The sequence below is a fragment of the Rattus rattus genome, chromosome X (genome assembly GCF_011064425.1).
Source record: "Rattus rattus isolate New Zealand chromosome X, Rrattus_CSIRO_v1, whole genome shotgun sequence".
Lineage (NCBI taxonomy): Eukaryota > Metazoa > Chordata > Mammalia > Rodentia > Muridae > Rattus > Rattus rattus.
The window spans coordinates 55261368-55277852 of NC_046172.1; the positions used below are offsets into that span (position 1 = coordinate 55261368).

General features: G+C 37.5%; 1 protein-coding gene across 1 annotated transcript in view; it reads right to left on the reverse strand.

Moving 5' to 3' along the window:
- Positions 1 to 2315, reverse strand: part of LOC116888527 (heat shock factor protein 3-like) — a 52775-nt gene extending 50460 nt beyond the window's left edge. The window contains 2 exon segments of the mRNA XM_032889823.1: positions 2213 to 2254; positions 2256 to 2315. Of these exon segments, the coding sequence (XP_032745714.1) occupies positions 2213 to 2254; positions 2256 to 2315 (102 nt within the window).
- Positions 2316 to 16485: the final 14170 nt, after the last annotated feature.

Sequence of the window (16485 nt, forward strand, 5' to 3'; positions counted from 1 at the left end):
ATATCCTTAATGCTGACACGTCCAAGCATTTAGGATATAGGACTCAGAATATTTGAACTGGATCTAACCTGAAAACCTCCTTCTTGTGGTCTAGCTTCCATAGCACTTCCTAGAAATGCTATGCAATTTGCCAAGGGAAGGAAGCAATCAGTGGCCATGCTCATTTATAATAGCAAGGTATTCTGAAGAGGAAAACTGGCATTTGAATTCTGGGAGTAACCAACAGATATCTAAATGAATATAAGGCCCACTCAGAAGGAAGGAGTTCCTATCTGGCACAATAAACTTTACCAATTGACTATGGTTGGAAGTCATGGACCCTAGAGGAGAATCTACTACTGCAATTTTACTAAACTACTACCATTTCAAACTGAATTTTAGATAGTTATCCCTATAGCTGTACATAAATGTAGCTGGCCTCAACCCCCCTCCTTTTTCTAGTAAACAGACAGCATTACAGAAAGTCCCAACTTTTCAAAATGTGTAGAAAACCTGACTGTTTAGTGTTCAGACCCAATTAATACATCAGCAATACAACCTCTACGCACAAAGCTTAGGGAACACCGCAGAACAGAAGTTAGGAAGAGTCTAAGAGTCAGAGGATTAAAATTTCTGCTTTGAGGGGGTTGGGGATTTAGCTCAGTGGTAGAGCACAAGGCCCTGGATTCGGTCCCCAGCTCCTAAAAAAAAATAAAAATAAAAAATAAAAAAAATTAAAAAAAAATTCTGCTTTGAGATAGTGTCTTCTACAAATGATATGGAAATAGCACCCTTATACTTCACATAAATTTCTAACTATGAAAATCCGAGGGTAAGGCTTAGAGGAATAGAAAGATTAATCTCTAAACTCTCTGAGCTAACTTAATTAATAAATAGCTTATTATCACTACTTTTGTAGTTTTGGTGATGAGCCCAGAGGCTTTCACACGGTAGATAAATGCTTTACCCCTGACCTGCATCCCAGCTCTTATTTATTTCAATGTTAAATATTTACTTCAACATTTTAAAAGCTACATTCATAAAGAAGTTATAAATTGAAAATGATAGTCATTATTTTCTTCAAATGAATTACAAGTAAAAGCTATTTGTGGAACAAGATTGGATATTGAATTGATCATTATTTGAAGTTAGCTGTGGTACTTGGGAATTCATTGTACCACTTTTTATTTTAGTTTGACATTTTATTAACAAAAAAATTTAACCTTGGCAGAGTGTGGTAGCATATTCTTGTATTACCAACACTGGGCAGGCTGAGGCAAAGTGATCATGAATTCAAGACCAACCTGAGCTACAGAGCGAGACCCTGTCTGTCTCAAAAACAAATGGACGCAATGCCAAAGTGACTATTATTTTAGAGAACTGGCCCTGGTCTGCTCTTAACAGATTCAACAAGACTTTTTCACCAGTCAGAATGATTAGAAGCTAAATATAAATCATAATCCCTTTGGTGGGGAGTACACTTGTAATTCACTCAGCTCACTCAATGAATAGTTAATGATGTCCCAGTGATAAAATGAGGTGTATCACAAATTCTCTCAGAAACTGACAGTTTAGGTACATTTGGCTGGAAAGCTTTCTCTGTTTACTAACCTGATCTACACAGTGACTTTCAGGTCAACCAGGGCTAAATAGTCAAACCCCGTCTTTCAAAGAAACAAATAGTAAGAGCTAGTGGTTTAGTTCGGTGGTAGAGCACTTATGTAGCATACTGTAAGATCTCATGACCATACCAAGTACTATAGAATAAAAACTAACAAACGCCTACAAATTTGAATTTTGGCGGGAAAACGGGAGTATCCGGCCACTCGTATTTTTATGGTGAAGCTCTCCTACCCCGAGTGACTTTTTACTCGTACTATATATGTTTATGAATAAGGAAGGAAGGAAGGAAGGAAGGAAGGAAGAAAGAAAGAAAGAAAGAAAGAAAGAAAGAAAGAAAGAAAGAAAGAAAGAAAGAAAGAAAGAAAGAAAGGAAGAAAGAAAGAAAGAGCAAAACGAAACTACTTTTTGCCAGGAGTCACAGAATGAGGTGAAGTGAGGCTTCGTCATCTTAAGGAACAGAGTATCCAACAAAGGGCTGTAGGGGTCGCAGAAACTTCCTGTTCCTGTGTCCTTTAACCTGTCTGAAGATTTCTCACACCCTAATAATGCACCATTTCTGAAGTCACATCCTTTTCTTTTTTACCACGCCTCTTCCCAGCAGTCTTTTTACCTTGCTCCAGCGAATCACATGGTCCAAGAGAGTGGAGTCTACCTACTAACACCCAGAGTTTAGTGAGAAAGTGAGGAACCACTGTCTTGCGGAAGTGCTCCATGTTTTAGGGTATCAATGCCTCAAGAAAATGTCAGTCCTGGACAATTGTAGGCATCAAGGAAAACCTGAGCTAGTCCATTACCACTTGGAGAGCAAAAGCACGTCTAGTCAAGCAGCAGCTTTCTGTGACACAAAGCCGATAACCGGCCCTCCCTCAGAACTTGGCTTGGGGGCGGGTCTTAATTGCCAAGGGGACAATTCTCATTGGCTGGCTATAGTACCGTGATTGCAGCGCCTCTGGCACGTGACTATTGGGGAACTTCCGGTAGAGGAACACCTTTATAGTGTGAGGTAAAACGAGCCGTGAGGTAAAACGAGCCGTGAGGTAAAACGAGCCATGAGGAGAAACGAGCCATGAGCAAAGCAGTAGGGGGCACCACTTTTGATGTTTTCTCTGTTGCTTTTCTGGCTATAAGTGCTTTAGTAATAGTTTTACACAGTCACGGCCAGGCAACCAAGTGGTGTGACACTGCACTAGGTTATCACTGAATTAACTTGATGTTGATTATAGCTTGGTAACTATTACAAGGCAAAGCTTTACAGCAGTGCGTGGTTTTGACCTGGTCTCTGGAAAGATGATAAGTGTTTGATTTTTGTTTTGATTTGTTTGTTTGTTTAGCTCTTTGTTTTTGTTTTCCTCCAGAATCTCACCAGACAGCCTCAGCTGGCCAGAACTCATTATTTATGTATCAGACAGTTCCTAAACTCAGAAATCTACCTGCCTCTGCTTCCCTAGTCTTGGGATTAAAGATGTGTGCCACCACACATGGCTGGTAAAAATGCTTGGCATGCATCTTGGTGAAGTGAAACACTCCAAGAGAAAATTCACATAAAATTAATTTACCATTTAATTTTAAAATACTAGACATAAAAGATACCTAAACATCCATGTTTTGTTTTAATGCTCAAGTTATAAAGAAGTTGGATTAACTGTCTAAGGTCTCACAGCAAGTGGTTTGAGGGTAGTTTCATACATACTAGCTACATTTCTAAAGGAGATACATATAATGGTAACAATATAGGAAATGTTATTTCAAGATAATCCACAGGCTTAATTTTTAACTAAAACATTATATATGTGTGTACATATTAGCAGATGCACTGGCCTATATAGGAATATTTGAGGAACATGTGGTGATGTCAGGATAATTTTTTTTCTCCTTTGTTTCTATACCTTATGCTTTGAAGACCAGGTATTTCACTAAACCTGAAGATAGTAATTTTGGCTAGATTAGTGGATGAGATAGCTTCCAAGATCCTCTTGCCTCTGCTCCCCCAACACTAGGGCTATAGGCATACATTGATATGTCAGGTTTTATGCAAATTCTACAGATCCAAGCGCAGGTCCTTATGCTTGAAAAGCAAGCACTTTTACCCGCTGAGTCATTTCCTCAGGCCCTACAATTCTTACATTGAGATCATAGATTATCATTCTTCTTGTACACCAAATAGTTATAATTATAACTTTTCTCATATGAAAAGTAAAAGATATTTTTAGCTCAGTCTGTATAAATGTTTGAATATATATTAAGAATTGCAACTACCATGAGCCTTGCTGTTAACATAATAGTGATGGTTTTAATCACATTTTCCCAAATCTTGTTTCTACTCCATTCCTCTTTGCCCATTCAGACTTTATGATTCTGGATAAGAAATAATTAAATTTATATCCCTGGCACATATGCATGCAAAATTACTAATAAAATTTATTTATGAAAAAGTTAGCAAAGCACTGAGGTTTTGCAATCAATTTATGACAGAATATCCACTGGAAATTATGAAAGGTTTGATTCTCCAAAGGTATTGGAATGAAGTGTTAATAATTTTCAGATTAAAAAGTTTCAACCAAAATATGTTTGTAATCTTTTCATAATTAAACACAGGAACAAATATGACATAAAAAATTAATTTTTATTCTTCTAAGATCCAAAAGGATGAAAACATTCAATTCATAATTATTATAGTATATTGGGTAACATTTGACAACTCCAAAACCATGGGCACTTCATTTAGGTGTTACCATTCAGTCTGTGTATGGCCATACTTATTCAAAGGGGAAAGGGGAAATTTTTTGGTTCTTAGCAGCTACATTTTCTTAGGATATCATCATTTCTCCCCATTTGCCTTTCATCATGATTAGCTTTAGTAGGGTGCATGCCATGCTGACAGTATAACATCTGAGCATCACAGATTATTTCCAGGGTTCTAGGACACTAGTAGTCTGATTTAGTTCTATATTTCAGTAGATAGGTAATACCTTTATATCTGCTCTATCTAGAACAGCTTCCTTATTTCCTTTTATTCAATATTTTTGGGCAATTTCTTGCTTTGCCTTCTATATACATTTCCTAATTGAGGCCTGGTCCCTATTTGTGTTGACTAAATGGTATTTTTTTAATTTACTTTTCTATGCTAGGGATGGAATACAAGTCCTCAGACATGCAGGCAAGTACATTGTCACTGTGTTGTACACAAACTCCAGATGGTGAATATCTTAAGAGCTAGTAAAATGCCAGGGTTAAAAAAGTAAATGGTGATTCTTGAATGGAATTCAAATTGATAATAGTATTAAATAAAATTATAAAATGAGGTTTACATTGAAATGTTTTACTTTACTAGCCTTTTAACTATTTTTATAATTCCATAAGTGTATGCAATATACTTTTATCAAGTCATTTCTATTCCTCCAATCACTTTATGAGTTCATGAGTACACTCAGCACTGGCACTGTGTAGAGCTTTCTACTGGAGTGTGGTTGGTCTATCAGGCTCTGAATCCCTAAAAAAGTTGACTTTGCCTCTCCCAGCAGCCATCACTTGACCATAGCTCCTCAGCTGGAGGTCCACTCATAGTTTCCTCAGAAGTATCCTCTATGGGGCTGGGGAATTAGCTCAGTGGTAGAGCGCTCGCCTAGAAAGTGCAAGGCCCTGGGTTCGTTCCTCAGCTCCAAAAAAAAAAAAGTATCCTCTATTATTTAATCTTTATTCTCCTGTCTTCCTTAAGTAGTACTTGTTTGTGTGAAGTTTCCAGTTTGAAATGTAGCTCCGTGATAGGCTTCCCTGCCTATCAAGCAAAGAGCTCTAGATTTGATCCCATGTACCAAAAGAAGACAAAACAAGAAGTTGAGTTTCCTTACTCATTTCTCTGAGACTTTTCATATGAATTCAAAATTATAAATATTCATATCTATTCTGTTTGCTAGGATTCTCTTTGTGGTACTAAGGATTTAACCTAGGGCCCAATAGATGTTAAACAAGCACTCAGCTGCTGAGCTATGTCTCCAGTCTAATCCCTGCTCCTTCACCTAAATGAAATGGTGATTTCTGATAAGAAAAATAAATGGTAGTAAGGTAAGACTGAAAACTAGTTATAATTTTTTGCTCAGCACCTTCACAACTCTTCTCCCTATTCCCTTCTTGTAGATTGTTGTCTATAGGCAGGTGAGGGCTGCCATAAGTTAAGACAAGGCCTCTTATTACACAGTGAAAAAGTAAGGTGAGCTCAGAGTTTTGAGGGGAGGAGAAAAAGAGAAGAAACAAGATGGAGGCAGAGAAGGACTACCCAGGTCTGTGTGGCCTTAAATGGCTACAGGTAGTTATGAATATTTCTTAAGGGATGGATTTTTTTTTGGAGCATCCAACCTTTTTTCCCCATCTTTATTAAATTGGGTATTTCTTATTTACATTTCTTTTTTTAACTAGAAATAAAAGATTTACTTATTTTATGTTGCTAAGTACACTGTCTCTGTCTTCAGACACATTAGAAGATGGCATTGGATCCCATTGCAGAAGATTGTGAACTATCAGGTAGTTGCTGGGGATTGAACTAAGGACCACTGGAATAACCACTGAGCCATCTCTCTATGCCTGGATAAATCAGACTTTTAAGGGCTCATTCCCATCTAATAACTTATACTTATGATACTGACCTGAAGAGAATATGCTCATAGTACTACACTTCTCCTGATTTAAGCTATAAATCAAGTTCCTATAGCCTCTTCCTTGCCATCCACTCTAAACTCAGAAAATATTTTAATTGTTATGCATTTATTAAAAAGAACACCGAAGGCATGCTATTGAAGATTCAAATAAACACAAAGACAGATGAGCATTTAAAGGGTGTTGATCATAAATATTTCTTTCCTGGAAAGTTAGATGGGCCACACCCACCAAACAGGTAATGGATGCATTTTCTAACACTCTCATCTGGGTATTTGAAGCAAGCTCCCATTACATAGTAATAATAGATGCAATCATTGGTCATAAGTTTTTTCTTTTTAAATATAAAATATATATATATATATATATATATATATATACTTGAGTATTTCTTATTTACATTTCAATTGTTATTCCCCTTCCCGGTTTCCAGGCCCACATCCCCCTAACCCCTACCCCTGCCCTTCTATATGGGTGTTCCCCTCCCCATCCTCCCCCCATTACCGCCCTCCCCCCAACAATCATATTCACTGGGGGTTCAGTCTTAGCAGGACCCAGGGCTTCCCCTTCCACTGGTGTTCTTACAAGGCTATTCATTGCTACCTGTGAGGTTGGAGCCCAGGGTCAGTCCATATATAGTCTTTGGGTAGTGGCTTAGTCCCTGGAAGCTCTGGTTGCTTGGCATTGTTGTTCATATGGGGTCTCAAGCCCCTTCAGCTCTTTCAGTCCTTTCTCTGATTCCTTCAAAGGGGCCCCATTCTCAGTTCAGTGGTTAGCTGCTGGCATTCGCCTAAAGGGATGGATTTTTATAGGCCAATTTATCTTATCTATGTGGGCAGTTTATGTCATCAATTGGTTGTGGGTTTATTGTGTGGGCATTTTGTCGAATGGGAATTTAAGGTAAAAATCTAATTGCTAAATTACAAGCTTTTGAGTCTTGATTTTACTGGGTTACTGGGAATTGATAATATAACCATTAGGGGGCAGATGCTGGGAATGTGAGCAGAGTTCCGGCAGCAGAGAGCCAAGAGGGTGGCCAATGCTGGGACCAGAGAATAGCTAGAGGTAGCATGGCTGGTGACCTAGAACCTGCTGCCTCTGAGATGAATATGCTTATGCCATATGGCTTGACAGTGCTGGCTAATGAAGGTTTCTGGTTATTTTTAGTATTTACCGCAACACCTTCTTCTCTGCTTCATTTCTTCCCTATATTCCCACCATTCAAGAATAAGCCAAGGAAGCCTTTGGAGCTTTTTCATTATTCTGTTGAGTTCTTTAAAAGAACTCTGGCAGGCAGTTTTCAATTTCATCATGTAATTTTAAAATTATTTTTCTTTGTCAAAATTTAGACTTTTTATATCGATAGGTAAGTTTTATCATTATATTATAAGTGCTACATTTGCTTACCACCTCCAAGGTTTTATGTTTATATTTTAATTTAATTATAAAATTGTCAGTGAATACTTTTATAAGCTATACATTTTATATATATATTTGTATATACATATAGACATAAAAAGTTTGTGTGTTGGCTAATTAACCAATATTCCCCCAAGCCTTTCTTTCCTTTCCAGTTATATCAATCATATACCCCTGTATTCAATGACATTGTGATTATCTCCCTGCTGGTCTTTCTGCCTGTATGTCTTCTTTTCAAAATCATCTTGTATGCTATTATCAGATATAATTATTCTGCCAAGAAAATTGTGGTGACTTCTTTCACTAACATATATAAGTTCATTTCTGTTAGTATAATAAGATATATGATGCTGGATACTTCATAAAAAAGACTTGAACAAAAAAATGAAGCCCAAATAAAATGAAATCAAAGGCTCATGTGAAATTGCATTTGTTTGGTATTTTCTAACTATTCGCCCTGCAATACAGTTGATACATACAGTGACATTCCACTGGAAAAAACTGACTTTCCCCTTCCCAGAAGGTATCTTTTTGTTTGTTTTGTTTGTTTGTTTGTCTGTTTGGGAGGACATAAAGTTGAGTGGATAAAGAAGTAGAGATGCTCTCCAAGTTGAGGAAGTGGAAGATGTGATCAAAATGTATTCTATAATGATTTAAATTAAAAAAGAGACATTATACAGTGATACACTGTATGCTTAGCATGTCCAGAGGAGCATGTTTCAATGTTCAGTACCATATACAGGCAAAGAAAGCTCCGTTTAACTCACAGTTCTGGAGGTTCAAGGGGACAAATCTGGCATCATTTGGCCTATGATTAGGGTCCCTTTGGCTATGTTTTATGGCACATACTGATAGAGCACAAGGATATGTGTCAGAGAAGATCATGTGGTAAGACACAAAAGCACTGATTATTCTGTTAAAAGATCTTATGATAATTATTACAAGGCTCCAAGAGGTTTTTCTCTTTTTTCAAGAGGTTTTTCTTATTCCCTTAGAAGAACTGCTCTCTCAGCAAACTATTCAACTCTAGTAAACCCACTAATCCTCCTTTTTCTTTCTAATATTTTTATTTTTATTTTTATTTTTATTTTGGTGGTGCTAGAATCTAACCCAGAGCCTATTAGGCAGGATCAATTTTATGGATTCCTGATTCAACACTGCCTTTCTACATAGACATGTCAGATACAAGTTTTCTCCCCATGAAACCTTGAGTTTACTGAAATCATATCCCAAAATATACAACATATAAAGTTAATATTTATTGCCTTCTTTGACATGATTTAAATTTCCCTTTCCTGTCTTAATACCCACTATGCTAATTCAAATGATGTATGATTTAACATAAAGAAACTACACACACACACACACACATCTCAAAGGTTTGTTCCTTATTCTTAGTTTTATTGTTCATGTTCTCTGCACCTACCAATATTTTATCATTGTTATAGAGAGGCAAGGTAACAGAGTGGCAGGATGTGGAATCTAGGATCAGATCATATGTTGTTGAATTCTTTTCTAGTATTGGCCGTGAAGTGTTATATAAATTACCTCTCCACTTACATGTCTTTACATAAAAAGGGCTACTATCACTAGTCTTTTTATTTATTTATTATAATTATTTCCATTTATATGCTTGCATTTTCTTGTCTATTTATGTACAACAAGCATGCCTGGTACCGGTGAATATTAGAAGAGGGTATTGGATCTCTTGAAACTTGAGTTGCAGGCAGTTATGAGTTTGAATCTCAGGAAAGAACAGGAAAGAAAGCAAGCCAGACAGACTGTTCTTTGTTCCTTTGTTCCATGTACAATCTACTTTGATGTAAGGACAGAGATAAGAAATGAGTCATTTTTTCCTATCTTTTTGTCAAAATGACTTACCTGTTATCTAGTTGTCCCAGTATTAATGTTCTTTTTGTACAGTGTTGGGAGTCAAGTCCAAGTCTTCACACAGTCTGTATTTAATAACCTATGTTTCTCCTGTGTATGGAGTCTAGTTCTGAGGTCTGTTCTACCAATTACTTTTTGCAATTACATCATTTGCTGGTACCAAAATTTTTAATTGCTGCAAAGTTACATTATAGTAAATTAGATATTGCTTTACCACTTTCAATTCATTATTATTTTCAATGTTTCGGACCCTTCTTCCATGTTTATTTTTCCAAAAGACTTTGTGTATGATTTTCTCTAAACTAAAATTTATCTCATATTCATATTGATTAAAATATAATTTTAAGGCTTCTGTGTCAAAAATTGTTTTTCAAATTTTTAAAGCTTTATGTTTCAGTTGGTTCAGTTTTATAGTGATAATAATATAAAGTTTTTTGTCTTATATAACGGGCTAAAAGGTTACAGTATGAAATATTCTTATCTGATATAGACAGATCTATAGTAAATGACACAATTATTATCTTTGCGTTACTGAAATAAATGACTGGTGTCTAATGAGAAAATTTTTGTAGATTAAGTACACATAGAGAATAGTCTTTGATTTGAAGATATGCTGGCTAGTTTTGTCAAGTTGACACAAGCTGATGTTATCTTGGAAGAGAGGATATTTTTGAGCAAATACTCCATCCGAGTAATGAATTGATGTGGGAGAGTCCTGCCCACTCTTGGTAGCACCATTCCTGGATTGGTGGTCCTGGCTGGCATAAGAAAGCAGACTGAACAAGTCATTGAGAGCAAGCAAGCCTGTAAGTAACATCCCTTCATGGTTGCTGCTTCAGTTCCTACATATAGGTTTCTGCCTTGGCTTCCCTAGGTGATGAACTGTGGTGGGGATCCCTTTCCTTGCCAAGTTACTTTTGGTAATGGTGGGCATTTTTTGTTTTTGTTTTTAAATCACAATAATAGAAAGCATATAAGAGCAGCAGCTATAACTATTTGAAAAGACTGGTGTTATTTATTAGTTTATTAGTTTAATATTCTTCTCTCAATCCATTTTGGATGAAGCCACTCCATTACTAGCATGATACACAAATAAAGCCCTTACTCTTCTTTCTTTGGAGCAACTCATTTACATTATCCAGGAATACATTTTGAGGTATTCCTAGCCATTTTACTCCCTCTTTTGAGAAATCTCTGTTCCTATCTACAGCTCATTTTAAACTGAGTTATTTTCTAGACTCTTTGCATTTTTTAGTCCTTAATATATTCTGAATATTCAACCTCTATCAGTTGTTTAGCTAGCAAAGCTTCTCTCCTAGTCTTGTGAGCTTTTTCTTCGTTGTGCTGATTGTTGCCTCTGTTGGACATAAACTTTGGTGTCATGAGGTATCATTTGTCAGGCTCCATATCCCTCACTGTTAGGAGTCTCAGCTACAGTCAGTCTCATATACTCCCTGGTCTTCCCCCATCCCAGGTCTCTGGCACATCCTAGTGATGCTCCCTGACTGCTGCTGATTTCCATGAACTCTCCTGGCCCTCTTTCCTTAGCTCTCTCAACATATGATTCCCTGCCCCTCCTATTGCCCTCCATATCTCTTATTCCATCCAGTTCCCTCCCTCTACTCACCTCCGATGTCTACTTTATTTTTTCCCTTCTGGTGAACATCCTCCCTCTGGCCCTCCTTGTTATTTAACTTCTTGGGGTCTGTGGAGTGTAGCATAGTTATCCTGTACCTTATGGTTAATATTCACTTCTAAGTGAGTACATATCATACACATACTATTGAGTCTGGGTTATCTGACTCAGGATGATATTTTCTAGTTCCATCCAGTTTCTGGCTATTATGAATAAACCTGTTATGAACATAGTTGTGCAAGTGTCCCTCTGGTATGGTGGAGCATCTTTTGAGTATATGCCCAGGATCAGTAAAGCTAGGTCTTAAGGAAACCTGGAAACATCCCAGATGTTTCTCAACTGAAGAATGAATAGAAAAAAATGTGGTTCGTTTTCACAATGAAATACTACTTAGCTATTAAAAAAGAAAAAATCATGAAATTTGCAGGCACCACTCCCAGACTCTCATCAGTTATTTTTTTATACAAACTTAGGATTTATATATTGGTATTACAGCTTCACTGTGTCCCTTCTTCACCAGGCCATCCTATCTAGCCATTTCTAATCCTTCCCTCATGTTAAAAGAACTGCCTCATTCTTTAAACTTATGCAATCTCAAGACCTTACTGCATCTGGTCCTGTGGCGGTTTGAATAAGAATAGCCCATAAACTCATATATTTGGATGCTTAGTCACAAGGGAGTGACTCTTTGAGAAGGATTAGGAGATGTGGCCTTGTTGGAGGAGACATGCTACTGGGACGTAGCTCTCAGCTATTTCTCCAGCACCATGCCGTCATGCCTGTTTCCACACTTCCCACCATGATGATAATGAACTAAGTTTCTGAAACTGTAAGCAAGCCCCCATTAAATGTTTTCCTTTATAAGTATTGTGGCCATGTCGTCTCTTCACAGCTTTAGAACAGTGACGAAAATAGGGGCCACGATTTCTAGCATTGTCATTGGCAGGTGAGTCTGGAATGGGGATTTGTTTTAATTCCTTATTGGCAGGAGTAGATAGTTCATCCATTTTCCTAACTCAATCTCTAGCATTCTTTGTCATTTCTAGAGGGATACTTCCAACATGCTTATTGTCCTTTTCAGCATATAAAGGCCCTATCAACTCTTAGTGGTAACTTGGGACTTCAACTCTATTTCATTTCAGATCTGTGGGTCTTATGTTCTTCCCAACAGTTTCCCCAGGGATATCTGAGATACAATCAAAAACTTTGTTCTGGGAAAATTTCAATCCTAGGAGCAGGAAGCTAGCATCAACCTGTTTTTAGACATAAAAGCATGGGTACTTATTTCTCTATTCTAGTAGTTCTCAACCCGTATGTTGCTACCCTTTGGGACTTGAGTTGCTCTTTCACAGAGATCCCATATTAGATATCCTACACATCAGATATTTACATTACAATTCATAACAGTAGCAAAATTACAGTTATAAAATAGCAATGAAATAATTTTATGGTTGGGAGTCACTACAACATGAGGAACTGCATTAAAAGGGTTGCAGAATTAGGAAGATTGAGAATCACTAATCTATACCCAAAACTTCTTTTGGCTTTCCTTCTGAAAATTTTCAAATAACTGGGCCTCAAATTGGATACTAATCTTATCTTCCACTTATATATATCCTCAAAATCTCCTTGACAACCACAATTGTTGTTCTGAATTTGGCACATTTGATTCCCCTGCTTTTTTGGATTTCAACTGTTTCCTTTAATGAAGTGGCAAATAGAGTAAAAAATTATCTAACTTAAGGCCATCTTTTATCTCTGCTTCTATCTTTCCCTTTGTTTGCCAGATTCTGGTTATCAGGCCCTGCTAACTTAAACTTCTTAACCTAATTCTCCTGTCCCTCTCTTAGATATTGTTCTGTCAAATGAGACTCCCACCCATACCAAATCTCACTCAAGTCTTCTCCTTCTTCAATGTTAACTGACTCTGTGATATTTGACCTTTCTTTTTGCCCCGACTAAATGTTTGCCTTCCACCCCAAAATATTTCAGCAACTTATTAATACTTCATCCCTTATCCCTTACCCCCACTTTCCAAATCCCAACTCCTCAATCTCTTCGATCTATCAACCACTATCCTTCTTGTCTACCTCACCTGATCCCTCAATTTCTTCCTCAGACCACCTCACCATACCTCATCCCTAATTCTTAACTCAATTCCAGCCACTAGTTCTCTGCACACAGCTCCTCTTCTCCATGTTCCCATCCATCCAGTATATCCATGACTATTATCTTTCTCCCTCACTCCTTCTCCTCACCTCTGATTACCACAGAACCCATCCCATCCCCACTCAACAACTTTCCTTGAATTTCCTTCCCACAGAGTTAGAAGGATTGATAGTTACATCTGGTTTCACATTCCCTTTTCAATGGCTGATACATCTCAAATAGAGAAATTATTGAGCAGGCTTTTTTCTGAAAATCCCTTCCAAATTTAGAGTTTTTATGACTAACACAAGATTATCACTTAATCTGATCAAATGTTTATTATGTTCTGACATCTACCATCAAAACAGATGAAAAAGGCCATATTTGGAAGTTATTCAATATGGTAATAACTTGCATCAATAAAATAATTGAATAATCCCATTGGAAAGGCTAATATCTCCTCCAAGGATCCCAGTTTGAGTTACCAAATATACCAACTTAATGATATACATAAGAGAGATCATATATTTTCTTGCCTTCTAATAAGAATGTTAAGAAATGCTCACAGTCAGGTTAATTATGATAAGATTAGGGAAACCATTTAGGAGGCTAATTAATGCCCCCCTTCATGACTTTCCTACAGAGGCAATTACTATATATACTGGTTTGGACCCTACTTCTTCCAAGGACCAAGTCTTTCTTAATATTCAAGTTATCCTCCAGCCAGTCCCTGATATTTTTAAAAACTTGAAAATCTCAAACTAGGACCCTAGACTTCCCAATAAGATTTTCTCAACCTGGTCTTCAAGAGTTTTAACAACAACAAGAAGAACACAAAATGGAAAAGCTGAGAAACATCTTCAACTTAAATTCCACTTTCTGGCACCTGCCATCAATCCTCAACAGAAGGCTATATAAACCAGGTTGTCAGTCTTCCCAAATGCTTCCTGAAGACTGCTTTAGTTGTATAGTGGCCAATTGGGCAAGAGCATGCCCCAATCCCAGGCCTACCTCCAAGCCCTTTCCCAACTGCTAACTATAGGAACACTGGAAAATGCCCTGTCCCCAGAAAAGATAGCATTCCATTGAGTTGCTTGCATTTCATTAGCTCATACCACTCTTAGAAAATGCCATGAACTTTGGTCAATCAAGATTGTGTCTGGCTAATCTATATCCTTCCTTTCTTGACATTATAGTTTTTATATCCTTGATTCATGGATTTTTAGGAGACTTCCTCACAGGTTCTGCATGCATCATGGTCGTAGAGCATACTGCACAAACACCAAAAATGACTCAGTCACTTTACTTCACTTTTGGAAAACTAAGACACATTCATTCCTTCATAATCCTCCCCTCTAGGCCAACTCCGTTCTCACTGAACCCAACACAGGAGTCAAACAAACCTGGAAAATAATGAGTCTCCAAATAATACTAACTAAACAGGAAAAAGATGTAAATAGGGGTTGTGATGCCCTAGTCACACCGACTTTCATGATGATGATGATGATGATGATGATGATGATGATGATGATGATGATGATGATAATAATAATAATAATAATAATAATGTTTCTATGATAGCCAATTCAGTTCCAAGAGGTTAATTATAACTCAAATAGTTATCCTAGCTGCTCTCTATCTGGGAGGGAGCTACTTGCTTTGGTGAACTTATTTTCTCTGACTATTTATTTATAGCTTTGTCTACAGGTGGTGCACCCACCTGTCAGATTCCTTTCTCCTCCTTAACCTCAACATATAAACAGATTCATGCTTTTCCAAACTACCTAAGGCAAACTCTCTGTCTAGCACTACAACTTTCAAAGAAACATAATTTCTCTTTATCCCCCCTCTTATTGGGGCTGCCTCTACTTCTCTCAGACAGTGAACAAGGCATTTTCCATACATATTTTTGCTTGACTTACATCCCCTGTGGCCTTTTACTTCACTTGTACTGACACAATCAAAATAAAAATACAAATCAGAAGTTGATGAGGGTATCCTATTGATTGATGAGGGTATTGATTTTGAGATATATTACAAGAAGAGCTGTGGATTGCTCTAGATGGCTCAAAAAGCAAACCAAGAATAATCACTTCTTTACAACTCTCCCATCCCCTAATGCCTATTCAAGGAACTTACTAGAGTCATTAGCCTTAGCATATAAGGTAACTTTATGGGCCTATAGGTTCTCCTTCCTTGTATCTATCTAGTGAGTCCCACCAGGCCAATGAAGCTTTGCTTTCATTGTATTTTCCCCAAAGAAATACTTAGATTCCCACATCAAACATGGTGATTTAGAAAGTGTTCATCTTTCTGATCCACCTACCTTTAATCTGTCCAAATCGACCCCAGGTTCCTTTGTCAAGGCCAGGGGAAAGATTTCCTAGTGCTAGCAAAGACCTTTCCAAAACCTGTGGTGTCCCAGTTAACATGTGATTCTATCTCCACACCTTCTAAAGACTTCCATATCTTATTTCCATATTTTGATGCTTAATGCTTTCTGTTTAATTCAGGAGAAACCCAAGATTGATCATTCTTCCCTAATCAACTTACAAACTGTTCACCACAATATTCCTAGAGGACGCCTTTCTCTTATTGCACAGAAGAAAAGATGAGCTATACTTAGTAACCTGCTTAAACTTATTCCATGTGATTCCTACCAGACAAGGCTCTTCTGGTTCTGTGGGCCCAGCAGCTACATCTGTGTATCTAGTAATTGGACAGGAATTTGTACCCAGGCCCTGCTATTGCCTAGCATTTCTATCATTTCTCCAGATACCCCACTCATCAAGCTGATCTCTACTCCAGTAAAAGCAGAAAGCAAACTATCTGCCCTATTCCTTTACTAGCAACTTTGGGCATTGTCTCTGGGCTTGGGATGAGGGGTGGCAGGGCTAGGACTATCCTTACATCAGCCAACTTCTCCGTCTCATCATCTGAACAGTTTCACCACCCTCATGATCAATTGGTCTCTTTGGCTACTCTGGTGCTTGCCCCAAATCCGTAGTGGTTAGATCTTCTTTCACCAGTGGACGAATTTGAGCTCCTCTATTGAAACAATGTTGCTCTGACATCAATAATTCAAAACTGGTTCAGGGCATGGCCCAACAGCTCAGACAGGGGGCATTTAATTTCCAACA